General features: G+C 41.0%; 3 protein-coding genes across 3 annotated transcripts in view; all 3 read left to right on the top strand.

Moving 5' to 3' along the window:
* Positions 1-173: 173 nt before the first annotated feature.
* On the top strand, positions 174-5140 carry tmem30aa (transmembrane protein 30Aa). The gene is made up of 7 exons (XM_079459307.1): positions 174-744; positions 828-947; positions 2137-2244; positions 2361-2448; positions 2550-2696; positions 3484-3696; positions 3909-5140. The coding sequence occupies exons 1-7, from the start codon at positions 496-498 to the stop codon at positions 4100-4102; spliced, it is 1119 nt and encodes a 372-aa protein (XP_079315433.1). The 5' UTR covers positions 174-495; the 3' UTR covers positions 4103-5140.
* Positions 5141-5502: 362 nt separating this feature from the next.
* Positions 5503-12177, top strand: cox7a2a (cytochrome c oxidase subunit 7A2a). Its single transcript, XM_079459306.1, has 4 exons — positions 5503-5642; positions 6164-6253; positions 9218-9302; positions 9662-12177. Exons 1-4 carry the CDS (start codon positions 5625-5627, stop codon positions 9715-9717), a joined length of 249 nt encoding a protein of 82 aa, XP_079315432.1. The 5' UTR covers positions 5503-5624; the 3' UTR covers positions 9718-12177.
* An 8219-nt stretch (positions 12178-20396) lies between these two features.
* The window catches only part of col12a1a (collagen, type XII, alpha 1a), a 53279-nt gene continuing 51238 nt past the window's right edge, over positions 20397-22437 (top strand). The window contains exons 1-2 of the mRNA XM_079458473.1: positions 20397-20467; positions 21055-21162. Of these exons, the coding sequence (XP_079314599.1) occupies positions 21093-21162 (70 nt within the window). The 5' untranslated portion in view covers positions 20397-20467; positions 21055-21092. The remainder of the gene's footprint in view (positions 20468-21054; positions 21163-22437) is intronic.

The following is a 22437-nucleotide window of genomic DNA, read 5'->3' as shown; positions in this document are numbered from 1 at the left end:
TGGGTGCATTCCATATTTAAAACACACAAATATTGACATACTGATGTTTTTCTCATTATTATTACTATTTTTGTTTTAATTGTTTTAATTTTTTTTTTTTTGTGGCTTAAGGGGGGCGGCGCCCTAGCGCCCTCTATTGGCCGGCCGCCACTGCATTCTCTGCACAGCCCCTCACCCAACAGATGGGCAGTTTTTAGCCAGGGCGAGCGTTTCCGGTTGCACTTTTCTCTACAGTCTTTGGTTCAGTACGAAAGCCAACGTCATGACGTCACGACGCCGCTTTCACTCTACTGGCTGTTGAGTTTCCGTGTTTACCGTCCTGCTCACGAGTGTTACGGAAATAATTAACCGGTTTTGTTTTGCGACGCTGCAGTGAAGCTTTACAACACGAACGTCAACGACACCAGCGAGATAAACCACCGAACGTATAATCAAAGCAATACATTTAAAGTGATCGTTTAGCGTCCGATCGTCTGAAGAGGATTAAAGAGAGCGATGATGGCGTCCAGCTATAACGCGAAGGATGAGGACGGTCATCATCCCGGTTCGGTGGGCTCCGGCGGTCCGGGCGCCGTCAAGAGCAGGAAACCCGATAACACGGCATTCAAACAACAGCGGTTACCCGCCTGGCAGCCCATCCTGACCGCGGGCACCGTCCTGCCCGCTTTCTTCACGATCGGACTCGTTTTCATCCCCATCGGAATCGGACTTTTCGTCACATCCAACAACATCAAAGAGTTCGAGGTGCTTACCCTGACCGCGTAACTATAGCAACCGATCATACGCGTGTTATCAGTTATCAGTTGATGTGTTGGTTTTTGTTGTAGATTGACTACACGGGTGTCGACAAATTCAGTCCGTGTTTCCAGTGCTCTACTAACTACAGCTGGAACAGCACCAGTGCCTGCACCTGCTCTGTGCCCTTCACCCTAGACCAGTCCTTTGAGGTATATTCTTTATTTTCATGTTCACAACCCTTCAAAAGCTAAGTGTACCTTACTCAATATATATAGCAAGCTTATCAAAACCATGTAATGACACAAATGTAACTTTGGCAATTGTGTTTTGATAAACAAAACGTATTTGATCATCTTTAGTGTATTGAGTCTTTTTGTTGAATTATCAGAAATGTTTTATCATTTTATCAAGCAGCTTCTTGAGGTCTCACTTCTGTTCTGACATCGTTTCATCATTTAAGTCATTCATTTCTAAAACATTTATATTAAATCATTTAAAAAAGAAAACAGTTTTAACTATAGAAACTATGTTTGCATATCTGTATTTTTGTCTATAAACATTTAAGCATACACTTTGGGCTTGAAAGGTTTGTAAAGTAAGAGAAACATTTCATTCAAGTGACCTTAAACTTTTGAACAGTCCATGTGCTTGTGGTCTGTGTACATCACTTTTTAAGTGTTTGAAGTGTATGTTTCCGCAACTACACCGGACTCAACAGGCATGATGCAACATGACAACCTGCTTGTTCTTAATGGGTTTGTTGCTCTTGCTGCGCCACATCCAGTGTGAACAAAAGTTGTAATTATAATGGGTTCTAATGCATTTCTAATGTCTTTTGTCGTGTCGCATCGTGCCGGTCGCGTCCGGTGTAGACACAGTGGAAAGTTTTTCTTGTTTATACTGGACAACAATAGGTGCACATAGAAACTTCCCTAAAGTCATTATTTGTGAAGAACATTATTAACTGTATACTGCGGCTGTTCCTCATTGTTCTGCTTTCATCCCTGTGAAGTTAAATATGAACACCCTGAAGGTTCAAACAAAAGGTGGTTTATTTATAGGTGCCTTTATATATAGGTCCATTAAGTCTTGTAACTTGGCCTGTGATCTCTTTTCCAGGCAATTTATCGATCAAAAAAGCACACTCGTGTATAATGCAGTAGCATTTTACAGGATAGTTTATTGATTGTGTCTGCACAGGTTGAAACAGAATTGTTTCCCGCTCATAAGATAATGGGTTGGATCAATGGTGAATAAACTGCCTTTACATGTGTATTTAATGAAAATGCAGAAGCTGCAGATGTGTATCTAGACTGAGATAGCCGCAGGCAAAAGATGAATGTGTGTTGTCGGATGTTTGTGCTGTTTATGCTTTTGACCACACATGGTTCGTTGCAGAGCAATGTTTTCATGTACTATGGGCTGTCCAACTTCTATCAAAACCATAGACGTTATGTCAAATCCAGAGATGACAGCCAGTTGAATGGGGACAAAAGCTCTTTAGTGGTAAGTGATTCCAGTTAATGCATTTGACCGTAATTTATGTTTAGATAAATGTGTTTCAACAAATGATGCTAAGTGTGTCATATATTTAGGTTCAAGAACTTGTTTTTTTTTTACAGAACCCTAGTAAAGAGTGTGAGCCGTATCGGATGAGTAACCAGAAGGCCATTGCCCCCTGCGGTGCCATTGCAAACAGTCTTTTCAATGGTAAGTCAAACCTTGCAATGGACCGTGTCTTAAATGAACTTTCCTAAGATGTTTCTCAGATTTATATATACAGTATACTGCATATACTTTTATATTTCTAGATACTTTGGAACTATTTTATATCCATCCCAACGGAAACAGAACGGCTGTTCATCTGGTAAAGACAGGCATTGCTTGGTGGACTGACAAGCACGTGAAGTTTAGAAACCCAGGAGGAAACAACAAAAACCTCTCTGTAGCGTTTCAAGGTAAATGAAGCTGAGTGATGGTGAGAGAGGTGGACAGACTGTATACAGTACATACTATATGCAATATTATGTTTTGTTTTATACTTTATTTGATTTGATATTTATTTAATATAGTCCCAATATGCTATTGAAGATACTGTATGTAATTCAATGTCCCATCTAAGTAAACATTACTTTTTCTATACATTTATAGGCAGGATAGAAAAAGGTGGCCTGAAATATAAAGTGAATTGCATAAGCTTCAACAGAAAATGACAAAGAACGAATAGTTCTCAATAAGACACACTTACATTACAGACGATATATGATAGGTATATGCCTAAGAATGTAATTAGATTATTATCATTATTGCATAATAATAACAACTTTGGTGTCATCTTCCAAAGTCATGCAGTCATGAGTCAGCGAGGTGTATAACAGTGGACTCAGTACAGAGCCCTGCGGCACACCAGTGTTTAATGTGACAAGTCGAGAGGTCCAGATGTGGATGGTCCAGGTGACTGGCTGTGTACTGCAGCTTAGGAAGTTGACCAGTTCACACTGAGATAATTTGTTATCTCTATGAATTAAATGATTGTACAGTGAACTTAAATTCTAAATGATCTTTCGTTTTTGGGTCTGTCCATGTGAATTAATTTAATGTGTGAATTGGTCTGGTGTTTGATTGAAAGCTTTTCTTAGCAGCTTACTGTTATAATAAAATACAACCAGAATCAGCCACCATTTAACTATTTTAGTGTTTCATAACCAATCAAAAACAACCTAACAGCATTATTTATCGACACAGATACCAGCAAACCAGTAAACTGGCGTAAGCCTGTTTATGAGCTGGACTCCACTGATCCTGACAACAATGGTTTCATCAACGAGGATTTCATTGTGTGGATGAGAACAGCTGCTCTTCCAACTTTCAGAAAGCTTTACCGCATTATTCAAAAGAAGAAAGACAGCATGACCCCGACATTACAGCCAGGGAACTATACCCTGGAGGTGACCTACAGTATCCTTGACAAAATTATGCAACCTCTGCCTAAAACATCTGTTTTAAACTATCAATGTCTTAAGACTAAGATTAAAAATAACCCTGAGTTAACTGTTTTATTTGTGAAGAATCCTTTATATGAAATGTATATGAACAACAGGTAATAAAGTGTGTGTAACAGTCGAAAACTACCAAAGTATCTCTAGATTTCTTTAATCATGTGAATCCAGATTACCCCGTCCGCAGTTTTGATGGCCGCAAGCGTATGATCCTCAGCACGATTTCCTGGATGGGAGGAAAGAACCCTTTCCTGGGAATCGCCTACATGACCGTGGGGTCTGTGTGTTTCTTCCTGGGAGTGGTTTTACTCATCATCCACCATAAGTACGGTAACCGCAACAACAATGCTGACATTCCCAACTAACACGTGTCAGCTGAGCTCTTTACACCTACATACTGACGTGAGATATACAAGCATGAGTCACACGAGTACAGCTTAACTCATCTGTCATATCTCACACAGAGCAGATGCTCCTACGTAAACATATAGGCGGCTGGAGGGACTATTAGCAAATGTGTTGTTAATACACTGGCATTTGAATTAATCTGTTTTAAGCATTTAATTATTTTGCACCAAAGAGCTATCATAAAAAAACCTAGCAGTGTCTTCTTCCTTCTGAAGTTTTGCGTGATGAGGACGGTGTTATGATGGGGCTAGAATTATATATTCATGCAGTAGATGAATTCATGGGTGAATCCTACAAAAACATTACAAGTTATTATTTAATTCCAAGAAAGAAAAGTATTGAAATGCTATGTTGCATAGAGAGGATGAGGTTCATTTCACAGTTTTCCTCAAGCTTCTCATTTTTAGTTTTAAGTTTAGATGTGGATTGTTTTTATTGTAACTTCAGATTTTCATTACTGTCAATGCTATTTCATTATCTGAATGCTATTTAAGCATTTAGCATTACAGTAAAAAGAAGTTTAAACATGCTTAATAAGCCTAAACATGATTTCAATTTCAAAGCATCTTAATGGTTGTTACGACAGGCTTCCTCATTTATGCAGAATATATAACTCGAACATTCAACAGGCTGTGTGAGATTTATTCACTTGGATATTTATGCTGATGGCATGGTGCAATCCATCACAGTCAGATTTTAAGAAGTAATTTTAATGATGATATAATATTTCTGATTTACAGTTAGACACATGCATTTCAGCAAAAACTGTGTGAATATATTCACTGAAATGCAGAACTGTGAGCGTTGAGAATTTGATTGAAGCAAATGTGTTCATTTTTTGAGTTTGTTGGAATATATTGTTCTATGTATTGTTATAAGTATGTGTTTAATAGTAGCTTTATTAATTTGAGGTGTGTAAAGGTCCCGTGTTGGGCTGTAATTATGTCTGTTATTTTAAAGTTGTGAAATAATAAAGGCATGAGCACTGAAATTGTGTTTTGGTGTCTTTAATACTTGATAAACAGACTATACATTTCTGTTGGGCAAACCTATGTTTAATAACATCACCGATAAAATCGGATTCATCATTGGTATCAAACATGTAGCTTTATTGAAGAAAAATACTTTAAATTTTTACTTAGTGTCTGTAAGTGTGTTAATGTAGTGTATTTATTTTCACTTTGTATTCTATATTCCATGGTTTAGCCACGAGTTAACCGTTTACAAATCTGTCTTTAACAGCATACAAGAACACAGCAGAGTAAACATATGTCACTTTAAAATTAATTTTAAAAAGCGAATTTGCAGGACTATTTTGGACGCAGTTTTTTCACTGCCCGGCAGGGGGCAGTTACTCGTCTCTCTGCGCTCTAGCACGAGCAGCAGTCTCAACGGCGAGCAGAAGAAGACGTGACATTATCAAGTGTCCTTGTTCTGCCGCTGCTTCCTGAGCGTTGCGATATAAAGAATAAATCCATCATGTTTAGACACTTAAGGGTGAGATTTCAACACTTTGTTTCATTATGTTTATATGCAGTGGGCTTGAATTAGATTCGAGCTGTTGTCTTTTCAAGCGTAAATGGGTTAGATGTGGTGAAAACGGTTAGCATAGCATTTGCGCTCGTGACCTCCTTCTTCTTGAAGGAGATGTTAAGGATGTATTTCATAAATTCTGTTTTGATGGAATATACTTGTTTAAGTGTTAAAACTCGTAACTGTACGTTATATAAACAAAATGATCTTGATTTACAGATATGCGAGTTCTTATCATTGTTTGCTAAACTTGTACGGTTTGTGAAAGGTATAGTTTCACAAAGACATTACAGTAGGTTGACATTTATTATTGTTAACGTTGTTGTTATTTGATCGGCTATGTTATATCTTTAGCTTTTTCACATTGGGGTATACCGACCCATTTAGTGACACAAGGAAGGGTTTGTCAGTCAGACGTAGGTCAGGATGTGTTTTATATGTACAAACGTGAAATGAAATGCGATAACTTTTGTTTTGCCCTTCAGAACTTGCAGCAGGTCTCCAGACGCACTCTATTCAACAGTGCACCCAGACAGCTGGAGAATAAAGTCCCAACAAAGCAGAAGTTGTTTCAGGTTAGTCCCAGTCCAACTAGACAGTTCTCTCCCCAGAGTCCCAAAAAAACCTAAAACATAACTTTTCTTTACTTCATTTTCTATCGTCTGGTATATACAGTGCCCTCCACTAATATTGGCAATAGGTCGTGTGCAGTCACATGGTTTATGACGTGCGGCTGGAGGACAGCAAGTGATTTTCCTCCATAGGGATTCACTATCACACTCTCAAAGTACCTATGTTTAATGACCTGAACAACGACCAGCTAAGCCTCAGTTTCTGTCAAACCTTACTTGTAATAAATACTAGCTTCCATTAAACAACGAACCCTTATTAAATGGAGAAAGTGAAAAATCTTGCGTATCAAAACAAAACCACGGAAAATGGAAATAAAATTTGTTAATCCAACATAGACATGTTTTATGTTCTCAGTTTGTCGCTGCTTTGAACCACGTTATGTGGTTTCATTCTAATAAACTTTTATGAGTAACAAGCTTAACTTGAGACTTCGTTTTTTTAACAGTAGCTTGTGTTTATTACAATTAAGGTTTAATAACAATTTGAATTAATAAAAACCTTTTGCTACACTAAAATACAATAAAAACACGTTTCATGGTTTGATCGATTTGAACAGTCAAAAACGACGCAAAAACACAGGTATTTCGAGTTTGTTATAGTGAATTCCTATGGAGAAAATCACTTCCTGCCCTCCATCTGCACTTTGCGTAGTGCTGTATAACAACCAAATTAGTGGAGGGCACTATATTTTTCCTTTTTGGCACTTGTTTGTTAATGGTACTGTTAAAGTTAAGACTGCAATGTGTTCCCAGGTTCTGGACAGATTTTGTGGATAAACAGATAAGTACGACATGATTGGCTAATAGGGTTCACTTTCGTAGTAAGCTGTGATTACTAATCATTAGGGCTGGGTGGAATGACGGAATATGCCGTTACCGTGGAATAAAACGAAACCGTAAGAGATTTTTCTATTCCGCAGAATGTAAATAAGTAGGCATGGTCAACTCAGCGCTCTGCAAGTTGGGAGCCTTGATGGAAAAACATGTGAATTAATGCACCTATAACAAAGTAACAAATCAAATACTGTTTTGACCTTCTTTCAGTTCCAGTCCGGCGCTTTCTCTCTCACCCGCAGTTCTCGTGCAGGGGTGCAGGTATCTGCGTGTGCACATTAAAAAAAGTTAATACTCACTTATTTTTAAAGTCAGATTGTTTTGTAAAGCTGTTAATAGTTTTAATAAAGTTCAACACTTTGACATGATGCGTAGCAAACCCCTGTATTGGGAGATGTGTGTGTGTGTTAAATTGGGTATAAGATATAGAATTATAATGGGAGATTGTTACGTGAAATCTATCGTTACCGTGAAAAAAAATAGGTAATTCTGTGAAATAGATTTTTGGCCATTCCGCCCACCCCACTAATCATGCATGTGTTGTAATGATAAAATAGTAATAAGGCCTCAAATTAAACAAGCAGTGTAATGCTTTGCTTATTCTGTCATATCTTGCTCATGGCCAACCAGTGCTAAATTAAGGGTGGTTGTTTACATATTGAGCTTTAAAAATATGTTTTACATATTGCAAGATTTAGTTATCAATGTATGTGTGTTTTTACACAGACAAGCATAAAAAAGAAATTATGCAACAACAGTTGATAGTGACTATAGACCAGGGGTCTTCAACTACTTTTCTTCGAGGGCCAGATTCTAAAAGTATAAATGGGATGCGTGCCAGTTTTTTTTACCATTTCCTAATTTCTTCTGTAATTTTATATTTCTGTTATATATTGCATTTTGTTCCTTTTATACTGGTTTAGTTGCTGTTACTTTTAGATCATATCATATATTAAAACATGCAGTCAGATATTGCATGTGCCTTTTTTTATATTCAATTAAAAGGGATATTTTTAGTTGCATTTTATATTCCTTGATGCATTAGTTTACCCAAAAATGAAATTGCTGTAAATGTACTCACCCCCAGTCCATCCAAGATGAGGGTAGCATTGTTTTTTCAAGAAGATATTTATGAATATATTTGGTAGAAGTCAAAGGCGCTAATATTTTCAGCAGTAATCCCTGCCCCTTGTGACGTTAAACTGGCGTTTTATAAAATAATCTGTTGATCTGTGCCAAAAACCGAACGCTATTATTGCATCTTCAGGTGAATTCCAATCGCACTCATGTGCCCCACGCACTTAAAAGGGCAGATCCTTTATAGTGCGAGTTGTGGAGGGAGATGAACAGCTGTTTTCATAAATTTTGCCATATAACATACATAGGAATGCTGCAATAAAAACAGCACAATTTTCCTTTATCTCTTTAGCCTCTTTATTCTCTTTGCAAATAAGATACATTTTCTGGACAGACCGATCAAATCGCTTTATAAGGCTTCAGTATTGTTATGAATATTACTTTTGTATTGAATGTAGCAGCGTTATGGAGTTCAAAGATGTGGCGTCTAAGGGCATGCATTTCTTAAAGCACGCCGCTCTTAAAAGTCTCTCAAGTTATTTGAAATGTGAAGGCGGGCCAGGGAATGATGATTGGTGGGCCGCAATTGGCTCGCGTGCCGCCAGTTGACTAGCCCTGCTATAGACTGTAAAAGTCTTTTAATTTTATAGTAAAGTTTTCATCATTAATTTGACATCCTCGGTCAGCCGGTGTTTAATGCAGTTTTTAAAACGAGCCTGATGTGTATTTTTTAGATGATGCTTTTACGCCTGGTGTTTTGCGCATCTGTGTGCACACTCACATTGACGCCCTTTGTTTAGTCATCATGAGTTGTTAAACGCTGGTGATAAGCGCACGATTACCGTCCTGGTGTGGACAAGCCTTAAGCTGTCTCTTTCGCTTACGTCCACACACACAATTGCTTGATGGTAATGTACACAAAGTTCTGTCTCTTAAAACGTGAATGCTGAAGTATCTATTGTGTTAATATTCTGTTCAACTACTTTTTTTTTCCAGGAAGACAATGGTATGCCAGTTCATTTGAAGGGAGGTGCGAAAGATGCTCTCCTGTATAGGGCAACAATGGCCCTTACTGTCTTTGGTAAGCTATAAATATAACACTGACATTCATCGATATCATGTTTTGCTCTTTTTGTTTCTTCAAAATGGAACATGTTTACTTTCAAATGTAAATAGCGAGTTTATGCTAGGTATTATGAGTAAATCATAATTGTAGTATTTAATATATATTGCAGTGTCCTGCTCTAGTGGGATCATAAGTTTAAGTTAGCTTTAGTTTAATGTAGAGTAATAAAGGGTCACAGTAATGTTATTCAGGATTAATGATCTGAAAGGTCTTTTTCCACACTCATGTCAGCAAATGTCAGGTTTTATTTTTTTGTGCTCTTTTCTTTGGTATGTACTCTTTTTCTACTGTATTAAAAAACCTTTTCTCTACAGGTTGTGGCTTTGTGGTGTACACACTTATCGATGCTGCATTGCCCAAGAAGAAGTAATAATCATTCCCCCCTGTTCCAGTGTCTGAGCTGTAAAGATCATTAAACCTCAGAATTGTACTGTCAGTTATTTTCAATACATGGACTCATATTTATTGATTGTACTATAAAGTACATGCAATATGTAATAAAATGTCACACTGTACAAACAGTATTCCTAATTTTGTGTCGCCTCTCCTCAAACACAATCATTTGAACATGTATGTTGTTATAATTGCTTCCAATGTTTCCTCATCTGTAAATCGCTTTGGATAAAAGCATCTGGTAAATGTAAATGTGAACACATTCTTTGTTTAGTTTGCCAAATAGCAGCATGGTATGGGGAGATGGGTTTGTGATGATGCTTATATTCTGAATGAGACTTTGAGAAGTTGCTTTAGGTGTATTTAAGCTAATGCTGCTGCTAAGTGTATCAAAAAGTTGAGGTAGCTGTGAAAGCTGCGCACTAAAAACATGTACTTAAATACTTTGGTATGATTTAGACTGCTGCACCTAATGCTGGGGCCACACCAAAAGATTACCTGTTTGTGGTCTCTCACCGTTTATAACTCTTATAAGATTTAAAATATATTTTGGTGTGGCCCCAGCAAAAGCAAAACGGTATACTTCAGAACCTTATACTTTGTTTATAGAGAACTCATCTTCATAACATTTACTCATGAGTTAGTATACTTTGGCTGCGTCTCATTTGAAGCCTGTTACATCATCTAGGCTGTCTCGTTTCATAAAAGCAGGTAGGACACTCTGTAGTAACCCTTCTAATGCGATCTACTTTCACGAGAATTCGAAGGACATGAGGTTTATGCTTCTTTGCTAGAGATAAACCCACAATTCTTTGCGCCGGCCAATGTCTGTTGAATAACAGACGTGTGAGTTGAATAAACTGCTGCAGCTGTACATTAAATCAAATATGTGGTGCTTAAATATGAACAGTTTACAATTTGTGTCACGTTTTTTAATCTTTTCAGTCATATGTAATTAGGTTTACAAGTGTTCGGTGATTTTTTTTAACGTTTTAATACAGCAAGGCAATGCATTTTACTGTTTTGGTTTGGTTTAGAGTAGAAAGTAATCAAATGACAAGAAATCATTTTAATTCATTTGACAGGCTAATTTGTACAGTGTTGTCAAAGCAACGTGGTACTTCCTGTTTCCTTTTCTGCCATTATACGACGCCTCGATTCATTCTAAGTGTAGCAGGGTGACGCAGGGCCCTGGTGGCTCATTGGCCGAGGTCATGGGGATTGGTGAGCCAATCAGAGCACTGGTCACCGTGTTTAAAAGACTGGTGTTGTAGTATCGGGAAAGCGTCATTTACGGGGACCGCCCCTTTCTGCAGGGCAACAGTGTTGTGAATGAGTGGTGAGTGTTTGGCCGCATTGTCGTTATATCTACCTTTAATATGAGTAACTGAGGTGATCGTATGTGTTGACACAGGATGGGTTTAACGGATTGATGTTCGGGCTGCTGTGCATTGCAGGGCTTCTAAACAGGTGGGTTTTGTGGTGATGCGGAAAAGCAGTTATTATTAAAGGAGCGACTGACTGTTTGCGTTGTTTTAGTGGCACTCGTATGTGATTAGGACCTCCCGGGACGAGTGACGTTATTTAGGATGACTCTGTGACTTGTTCACGGTATGTATTAGGAATTATTTTAATTAAGTAGCTTACCGTTTCTCGTATTTAATTCTGTGTCATATGTCTGGCAGGTCCAAGGGTTTCAGCACTTGGAGTTCTGTTGCGGGAGACGTGAAAACGCGTTGATATGATTATACTGCTGCTTTGCCCAGGCTTTATTTCAACGATTTAAATGTTTATTTAAAAGGACGCTTGCTACGCATTTTATGCCTGTTTCGTTCCCTCGCTCGGGAAGTCTGCAGCCGAGAGCAAGTTTGCTGTTCTCAGCAGCGTGGCATATTGCTTATTGTCATTTTCCCTTTTTTTGTTTGATTATTGTTTTGTGTATTTATTTTCTGGTTGTCTACATTTGTATTCTTTGGTTTATGTCTGCATGCCCTAGTTCCACTCCTTCCGCGGGTTTGCCAACGAAAGCGCGGATTACCCGAAGTTTGGTGATTTAAAAGGAGTGCGGAAATCTCATTGTTACAAATACACTTTTGTCTAAACTATCTTATGGTTACTGGTTTGTGTCTTTTATTTTCTTTGATTTCTTTCTGTAAGTTGAGTTGTATTTTGTTATTATCTGTATCGGTGTGGAGAGACGCTGGCTGGTGGTGAATGTTCCCTAATCACGTTGTGTGAAATATTGCCGTGGTCTACGAGAGGTGTGTATTGAGTGGGGTGTGAAGAACTAGCGGCCCTTGCTGGCATTCTCTCTCCAGCCCGGTCTTATGTAATGTTTGTTTCATTGTTCATTGTTTCGATCTTATTCAGGTTTGCTTTTTAGACCTGGAGTAATTTATTTGTGTCTATTGTAATAAATGATTATATTTTTCTATTTAAATTTTCTCTATTCATTACTTGCTCACTCCACTACGATCACGAACCTGTGTGCTTATTTTTGTTTTCCCGGCATGTACCGGGTGGCGTAGTCGAGCAATTCTATTCATAAGTCTCATAACACCCTTGCTAAGAGCTCTCCTTGCCACATTTGGCGTAGTCGGCAGGGTCGTAGTATTTTGGAGTGAGCTTAGTTTTTTTTGTTTGTTTGTTTTTCTTTTCTCTTATTTTTTTCATTAAGGGGCAAAGCAGCAGTGTGTGTCAGTTTGGATAAATCTCCCGGTTGGTGTTTCCCCCCCCCTTCCTCGGTGAGTGGTTGTAGAAATGGAGGGTGAGTTACAAGAATTAAGGGATTTGGTGGCACAGCTGAAAGCTGATAATGAGAAATTACGCCAAGAGTTTACATCTGCACCGTCTACTGCTAGGGCGGATTCTAGAAGTATTGCAGAGAATTCTACGTCTTTACCCATAGGGGCAGGTACCACCCCGGCCGAACGGTTTGTGTTTATACCACGAGACAGGCGTTGTCCAAAATTTAATGGCCGGGCGGGTATCAGCATTGACGAGTGGGTTGAGGAAGTACAAGCGTGTGTGCAGGTGCGGCACCTTTCTATTGTAGATCAAGCCTTCTTTATATTTGACCACTTGGAGGGGGAAGCTCGGGAGGAGATCCGTTATCGTCCTACTGTAGAAAGGGGAGATCCTGATAAAATTTTTGCAGCTTTACGTGAATTGTATGGCTGCTCTCAGTCGTATGTTGCTCTGCAGGAGGCATTTTTCTCCCGTAAGCAGCGGGAGGGAGAGACCTTGCTGGAGTTTTCGCTTTCATTGATGGGTCTTTGGGAGCGTGTTGCACAACGTTTGCCTTATGCCATGCCAAATTCTGAAACCCTCGTACGTGATCAGTTTGTTGAACATGTAGCCGATAGCTCTTTACGCCGTGAATTAAAACAATTAGTACGTCGTTTGCCCTCTTCAACTTTGTTGGATGTTCGTAGCGAGGCCCTTAGATGGGAGCGGGAAGGGTTGCCAGGGGGTGCTCGGGGTCGAAGTCAATCTGTTCCCCTAGTTCCTGCCCTGCAATATGGTGTACAAGGTGGCCAATTGTCAGAGCCAGTGGGTAGGACTTCAACTTCTGAATTAAACGTGATTAAAGATCTATTAAAATCCCAACAAGTTCAACTAGATCAGCTTGCTAAAAATGTCGCTCAACTACAAGTGATTCCAGAACGTGGCCTAGCTCCTTGGGCACGGAGTCATTCCCCATACCCAAGAAACCCACCCCCTCGGGGTAACATTGTTATTTGTAGAAGATGCCAACGGCCTGGCCATTTTGCCAGGGACTGTGAGGGGGAGCGCGTTTACCCTCATCATTCTAATACGGTACCTCTTGTGACTGGTGGCAGGCAGCCATTTGCACAGCAACCGGAAAACTAATACCCACCGGGCTGCAGAGCCACAGCTCGGTTGGGGTAGAGGAAGGCTCTGAAATTTCTCAGGGATGTAATTCGGTTTCATCGTTGATGTCGTCGTGCCCACATTTGGTAGTCGGTATAGGGGGGGTTCGGGTACCCTGTCTTATAGACACTGGGTCTATGGTTTCCACCATAACTGAAAGTTGTTTTCTGCAGAATTTTGAACCCTGGGATCAGGATCGTCTAAGGTCGTGCCAATGGTTGCAGTTGCGGGCTGCCAACGGCTTGGACATCCCTTATATTGGCTATATGGAGCTGGATGTCGAGCTTGGTGGCAGGTTAGTAGCGAACTGTGGTGTGCTTGTTGTCCGAGACCCTCCTGGTGGCATACGGTCCCAGGTGCCAGGAGTGTTGGGAATGAATGTTTTGCGCCGTTGCTACCAGGAGCTTTTTGGGCAGCATGGTAACGCTCTTTTTGAATCTCCCTCGTTGCTTAAGGTTCCAGATATTATAACACAGGCACTTCAACATTGTCACGAGGCGAGTTCTCAATCTTATTCCAATTGTGGGTATTCTGTAAAAGTCCGCGGTCGAAGGGTGTGGCGTGTCCCAGGCGGCACTTTACAATTAATAACAGCTACTTGCTCTGAGCAGTTTTTGCATGACACAGTGCTTTTTGAGCCTCCTGATTCTGGCCTGCCCGCTGGATTGCTGGCATCACCGGCATTGGTGCGTGTCAGTAGAGGCACAGTTTTGGTGCCAGTGGTGAATGTTGGAACTACTGATATTGTGTTGTACCCACGGACACAGCTGGGAACTTTAACTAGCGTACACGTTGTTAGTTTACCCTCAGGGGTTACAGAGGTTAAAACTGTAGCAGCTACTGTTAGTGCACAGGTATCACAAGTGGCACCTTCGGTTGCAGAGCAGGTGAAGGCTATAGATTTGTCTCAGCTATCGCTGGAAGAACAAGAGCAGGCTAGGGTACTATTGGGTCAGTATCAAACAGTGTTTTCTGCATACGAGGGAGATCTGGGATGTACCAGTTTAATTTCGCATGAAATACCATTGTTGGACGACATCCCGGTTAGACAGCGACATCGTCGAATTCCTCCGTCGGAATATGAGGTAGTGAAGGCCCATATTAATACTCTGTTAGAGGCTAAAGTTATACGTGAAAGTTGTAGCCCTTTTGCATCCCCCATAGTTCTTGTTAAGAAGAAGGATGGTAGTCTGCGTATGTGTGTAGACTATCGTCGATTGAATGCAAAAACTAGGAAGGATGCCTTTCCGCTTCCCCGTATAGAGGAGTCATTGGATTCACTGACGGGGGCCCGTTGGTTTTCAACGTTGGATTTAACCAGCGGGTACAATCAGGTCCCAGTCAGTGAACCGGATCGATCAAAAACGGCTTTTTGCACACCATTTGGGCTGTTTGAATGGAACCGCATGCCATTTGGTTTATGTAATGCACCTAGCACATTCCAGCGGCTAATGCAGCGTCTGTTTGGTGATCAGCAGGGCCAATCATTATTGTTGTATCTCGATGATATAGTAATCTTTTCATCCTCAGTGGCACAACATTTGCAACGTCTCGAACTGGTTCTGAATCGATTGCACCGTGAGGGGCTTAAGGCAAAGTTAGGAAAGTGCGACTTCTTTCAGACCAAGGTGTCTTACTTGGGGCATGTGATCTCAGCAGAGGGGGTCTCCACTGACCCGAGAAAGATAGAGGCAGTTGCTCAATGGCCCCAGCCTAACAGCGTATCTGCATTGCGCTCATTTCTCGGTTTTGCAAGTTATTATCGCCGTTTTGTAGAGGGGTTTGCAAAGTTGGCAGCCCCTCTGCATCGGTTGGTTGCACAACTAGGAGCTGTAAAGTTTAGGCAGCGAACAGACTTGAGCGTTGCTAACGGTTGGACTGCAGAATGTCAGGGAAGCTTTGAGGCCCTGAAAGGTAAGCTTACTACTGCGCCTGTGCTTGCATATGCAGACTTTAGCCTTCCTTTTATTCTTGAGGTAGATGCCAGTTTTGGCGGACTAGGAGCAGTCCTCTCACAGAATCAGGCTGGGCGAGTGAGACCTGTTGCTTATGCGAGTCGTGGCCTTAGGCCTACGGAACGCAATATGACGAACTACAGTTCCATGAAATTGGAGTTTTTAGCGTTAAAATGGGCAATGGCAGAGAAGTTCAGAGAATACCTGTTAGGCCAAAAGTGTGTGGTATATACTGATAATAATCCCCTCAGCCACTTGACCTCAGCTAAATTGGGCGCTACGGAACAGCGTTGGGCATCTCAGTTGTCTAGCTTTGATTTTGAAATCAAGTATCGACCCGGGAGGTGTAATAGAAATGCAGATTCATTATCTCGACAAGGTTCCTTTAGGCCAGAGGAAGAAAATGGCCTGTTCCCAGGCACTGCAGTACCAGCGGCTGTACAGCAGGCTGTGGATGCAGTACCGGTTCCCTTGGCCGTTCAGGCAATTACCACTGTTTTGCCTGGTTGTTCTGTTGTAGATTTGGGATGCCTACAGGAAGCTGACCCAGTTATTGGGGAGATTTTGGGGTTCTGGAAAAAGCAAGACTTTCCCGACCCTCAGATAAGGCGTAAGCTCTCGAAGTCAGCATTAATTCTTTTACGGCAGTGGGATCGTTTAGTGGAACAACAGGGGGTTATATATCGCCGCATCCAGCGCCCCGACGGGGGTGATGAGGTGTTACAGGTTGTTTTACCCTTTGTGTTGCGGTCTGATATTATGAAGGGACTGCACCAAGAACATGGGCATCAGGGCATTGAACGCACCACCGAGTTGGTGCGTCAGCGATGCTACTGGCCAGGAATGACGGCAGAGGTGGCTCGATGGTGCCAGGAGTGTGAGCGGTGCCAGAGGGCCAAGAACACGGAACCAGCGGCCAGTAGTTTCATGGGGCACCTATTGGCATCTCGTCCAAATGAAATTTTGGCGGTAGACTTTACGCTGCTAGAAGCTTCCCGGTCAGGGTTAGAGAATGTCCTAGTAATGACAGATGTCTTCACCAAGTTCACCCTTGCTGTTCCCACTCGAGATCAGCGGGCAGAAACGGTAGCACAAGTGCTTGTGAACGAATGGTTTTATAAGTTTGGTGTCCCTGGAAGGGTCCACTCTGATCAGGGCCGTAATTTTGAGTCCTTGCTAATCCAACAACTTTGCCTGCTTTATGGGGTAGAGAAGTCCCGCACCACGCCATACCATCCAGCTGGAAATGGTCAGTGTGAGCGTTTTAATAGAACCTTACATAATCTGCTTCGTACCTTGCCAGTTTCTAAGAAAAGGGATTGGGTCTCTTGTCTCCCTCAGGTGCTATTTTCGTACAACACCACTCCGCATCAGGCTACAGGAGAATCACCCCATTTTCTGATGTTTGGTCAGGAGCCACGGCTCCCTGTAGACTTCTTGTTAGGTAAAGTCTCGAACCCAACCCAAGGGGAAGTGCATGATTGGATTGTGGAACATCAGTTAAGGCTGCAGGTAGCATTCGATGGTGCACAAGAGCGATTGAGAACAGTGGCTGAACGGCGGAAGGGATATTTTGATTCCAGAGTCCGTGATGTACCACTTGAGGTCAACCAGGTAGTTTTACTGCGGGAATGTGGTCTGAGGGGTCGCCAGAAGATTCAGGACGCTTGGAGTTCGGTACTCTATAAAGTAATTGGGACCCCAAATCTAGGCGGCTCAGTATACACTATTGCACCAGTAGATGATGCGTCTAAAGTAAAGCGGGTCCATCGCTCCCTTTTAAAGCCAAAGGTTTTGGGCAATCAAGTTGTTGGCCCCTGTACAGGACTGGTAACGGGTACAGAGTCTGTGGTAGGGAGCGAAGGGGGGCCTTCGAGAGACTCTGAAATAGGAGTAGAAGATAGTATGGAAGAGGTAGACTTGTGTTTCGTTCAGTTAGAGCCAGGACATGAGACGAGCATTTCTGCCCCCATAATTGAGCTGGCCCCACGTACAGTGGAGAGTGTTAGTCATTCTTCTAACCGGGAGGTAAACCTGAGACAACACCTAGAGTCTTTGAGTAGTTGGCCACAAGAAAATGAGTCATTACTTCGGCGGTCCAGACGGCCTACTGCCGGCCAACATTCAAATGTGCATCGGTTGCCAAGACCAGTTGGGGAGGCTGTAGAGGAGGTTCAACTAGTTCCTGAGGTGAGGTCTAATACCATAAGGGCTAGCTTTAGGCCTTGGACTTAATATTTGAGGTCTTATCGTCGGGACGACGATATATAAAGTGGGGTGAAATGTAGCAGGGTGACGCAGGGCCCTGGTGGCTCATTGGCCGAGGTCATGGGGATTGGTGAGCCAATCAGAGCACTGGTCACCGTGTTTAAAAGACTGGTGTTGTAGTATCGGGAAAGCGTCATTTACGGGGACCGCCCCTTTCTGCAGGGCAACAGTGTTGTGAATGAGTGGTGAGTGTTTGGCCGCATTGTCGTTATATCTACCTTTAATATGAGTAACTGAGGTGATCGTATGTGTTGACACAGGATGGGTTTAACGGATTGATGTTCGGGCTGCTGTGCATTGCAGGGCTTCTAAACAGGTGGGTTTTGTGGTGATGCGGAAAAGCAGTTATTATTAAAGGAGCGACTGACTGTTTGCGTTGTTTTAGTGGCACTCGTATGTGATTAGGACCTCCCGGGACGAGTGACGTTATTTAGGATGACTCTGTGACTTGTTCACGGTATGTATTAGGAATTATTTTAATTAAGTAGCTTACCGTTTCTCGTATTTAATTCTGTGTCATATGTCTGGCAGGTCCAAGGGTTTCAGCACTTGGAGTTCTGTTGCGGGAGACGTGAAAACGCGTTGATATGATTATACTGCTGCTTTGCCCAGGCTTTATTTCAACGATTTAAATATGTTTATTTAAAAGGACGCTTGCTACGCATTTTATGCCTGTTTCGTTCCCTCGCTCGGGAAGTCTGCAGCCGAGAGCAAGTTTGCTGTTCTCAGCAGCGTGGCATATTGCTTATTGTCATTTTCCCTTTTTTTGTTTGATTATTGTTTTGTGTATTTATTTTCTGGTTGTCTACATTTGTATTCTTTGGTTTATGTCTGCATGCCCTAGTTCCACTCCTTCCGCGGGTTTGCCAACGAAAGCGCGGATTACCCGAAGTTTGGTGATTTAAAAGGAGTGCGGAAATCTCATTGTTACAAATACACTTTTGTCTAAACTATCTTATGGTTACTGGTTTGTGTCTTTTATTTTCTTTGATTTCTTTCTGTAAGTTGAGTTGTATTTTGTTATTATCTGTATCGGTGTGGAGAGACGCTGGCTGGTGGTGAATGTTCCCTAATCACGTTGTGTGAAATATTGCCGTGGTCTACGAGAGGTGTGTATTGAGTGGGGTGTGAAGAACTAGCGGCCCTTGCTGGCATTCTCTCTCCAGCCCGGTCTTATGTAATGTTTGTTTCATTGTTCATTGTTTCGATCTTATTCAGGTTTGCTTTTTAGACCTGGAGTAATTTATTTGTGTCTATTGTAATAAATGATTATATTTTTCTATTTAAATTTTCTCTATTCATTACTTGCTCACTCCACTACGATCACGAACCTGTGTGCTTATTTTTGTTTTCCCGGCATGTACCGGGTGGCGTAGTCGAGCAATTCTATTCATAAGTCTCATAACACCCTTGCTAAGAGCTCTCCTTGCCACATAAGTTGAGAATCCTCCGTACACCGCATCCTTAAGCGGATGAGACTTCTGGAGGACACAAGGAACGAAACGAGACACTGCTTACTGTAAAGTGTGTTCATCTTAGTTACACTTGTACATTAGCATGCCTGTGCTGTAGTTCATTTACTCTTGTAGTGTAAATGAAATCTTACGACTTTTACCAGATTAGAAATGTTTAGGGTATATTTTCCTGTGCGGACTCTGAAACGTCTAATTTGGGAATGATATTAAATCATTAAAGCACATTAGAACCCGTTACAATTTCCCGTCAAACGCGGGAGTTCCTCTAATGTTTGTTTGGTTCCCTTTTATATTTTTACCAAATAATATCGTTCTAGACTTGAAATAAAAAAAATTGTGCACGCGCTTTCTCCTCCGCTCACTCCAGCACGCGCTTTCTCCTCTCCGGGATGCCAAGAGCGCGAACACACAACACTTAAACATTAACGGTCGTCGCTCTTTTAGCTTATTTAGGTCACAGCGATATCTTGATTTGTATTACTTATAATCTTTACAAGAATACCTAAATTTATATTTTAGTGATTTCAGAAAGATTTAACACATCTAATTGATGTTTATCAGTGAGTGTAGGCTAATTAGGTTTTAATTCTAGTATCTTAAAAGCGAACAGCTGCTGAGGTAAGACGATCTAATGTTAGCATAAAGTTAATTGAATGTTTATTTGTCAATAGATAAAACGCTTTAAAACCCGAAGCTTGTTGTTGTTGGTTAGGCAATGCCATTTAGACCACTCAGCTGTTTTAATGATTTTTAAACAACTATAATAGTTGTCGTTCTTTGTGTGAATGGACAGCATTTAGAGGAACGTTCTGGAAACTCAAAAAGAACGTCCTCGGAACATTCTGTGGACCAAAAGTTGTCAGCTGAGCAAAAATAGGACCACTGCTCATTTTAAACTGGCGGGGCGGGGGGGGGGGGGCTCCATTCTTGGGGAATTTCGTAAAGTGAAGAAAGTGAGGAACAACCCCCAGGTTGAGATCAGACACCTCCCACTCTCACTGAGGTTTTGTGAGATCAGACACCTCCCATTCTCACAGAGGCTTTCCCTCGATGCTGGACGAGCCATTCTCATTCTGTCTGCAGAGGGACATCAGCTCTGACTTTCCATCCGTACTATTAAAGGACACTTGAACAGGTCTGAATGTGGTTTTTTTCTATTCACACCTCTCTAAGGGTTCTGAGAAGTTTGTAGATTTTTATGTGCTTTGTGATTGTGTTCTGGTATTAATTAGAAAGTTCAATTATTATTGCTCGTAACGTTTTCTGTCACGAAGGTTCGGTTCGTTTTGTAAATAATTTTTTTATTCGATAAATATTTTGTTTAACTGCTTTAAGATATGCATTTGTAAATTGTATTTAAACATGTGCAGGGCAAATAGAACGAAACTATTTTTCAATTTAAAATTGAAGCAGAACAAATATATTATGAGAATTGTTATTAATTGAAGTTGCATTGAAGTTCGCATCTGTATCAATGAGCTCGTTGCGTTTTCAGTGCATTTCTATAGATGTCCACGTAGAGGCGCTCGTGTGCTATGAAACGGACGCACACGAGCCTTGTGTAGAATAATCAACATCGGAAACAACTCTTTTTCATTGATAAAAAGGATCATCTAGGCCATAATTAGAGCATAAAAATACGGAATATATGACTTTTCTGATGTAGATAAGAATGTAATATGGATCAGTAAAGTTTAATGGCAAATTGTATTTTATTTCTAGATTACTTCATGAGCTGCTGACTGTCTCCCTGTTTAAACATGAAGATCAGGCTGTGTTTGGCCACTGCTGCACTCTTAACTTTATTACTGAATTCAGTTGAGGCTCAAGGTATGGTCGTTCTCTAAAGTCTTTCTCTCTCCCCTGTAAACTCATTTATTTGATAAAAATGTTTTATCTGAAACATGTTTTTGACTTCATTGTCAGATATTAAGCATCCTTTTTAGTACTAGATTATACATTAAATACTGTGGTCAAATATAAATCGAATTTCATTTTAAAATCATATTATATGCAGTATTTGAACTACTGTATATTATAGGACATTTGTATATTTTAGTAATGCATTCTTTTACACACACTAATATGAAACATATTTAGGTGAAATCTAACTTATATAACAAAGTTGTACATGTAATTTCAGTATACATAGAACAACGAGCTTACAAACAGACACACGCACACACGCACGCACACACACACACACTTTTTCAAAAGTAGAAAGGCTGAAATGTTTCGGATATGTTTTGTGTCATCTGTTGCGGGGCGAGCCTCTGCAGTTTTGAACAAGCAAGTCTGGGATGGTAATCACTTCTCCTATGAGTCATTTACTGGCCAATGAATTACCATAAGGGAGCCGGCTAATGACATGAGGGCTGAGAAGAAAGGATTTCATTATTGAACAGATCAGGACAGGTTGAACAGCAGAGGTTCATATTTGTGGTATAAATTCTGCTGTATTTACGTTCTCAAAAGCCCTAGGAGATCAAAAGCCCTGCAGTTATCGCGAGTTGATGGATGTACAGCAGAACACAATTTTGAAAATGTAAATATTCAGGGGAAACTACTCCGGCGAGGAGTTTTTAATAAAAACATAATTTCTTTCAGTGCCATCAGTTAAAGGCGTAGACTGTATGAGGGTTTTCTACCGCAAGATTTAAAGTTGTTTTAGTTTAAGTTAGATATATTGTTTCAGTCACCACACAGCATCAGTTTAGCTGTCTCGGGAGAATATCTGAGGATGAAGCGTAAGTCGACTGGAACACTGAATGGAAACATGTAATTCACTCATTTTTTGCGCTGTAACAGAATGGAAAAGACGTAACATGAGAGGACTAAATTAGTCCTCAAGACAAAGAGGCTTTTCAGGCTTCCTGCAGCCGTCGTCGAAAACGCTGAGTTGCAATCCATATGGAAAGTTAATATGCAGTAATGTTTAATGTCAGCACATGCTGCGGAATTACTTTGGCTTCTGTTCGTCCTCTCTGGGAGACTCCGACCTCTTTTCCGAGCCGCTTGGCAACAGCGCAAGCCGAAAAGAATGCCCGCCTGGTTGGAGGTTATTGACATGGGGCCGACTCTCTCCTGGGAGCGACAGTGATAGTT

Source organism: Barbatula barbatula (genome assembly GCF_947034865.1).
Source record: "Barbatula barbatula genome assembly, chromosome: 6".
Lineage (NCBI taxonomy): Eukaryota > Metazoa > Chordata > Actinopteri > Cypriniformes > Nemacheilidae > Barbatula > Barbatula barbatula.
This window is presented reverse-complemented; position numbering and strand designations above follow the sequence as displayed.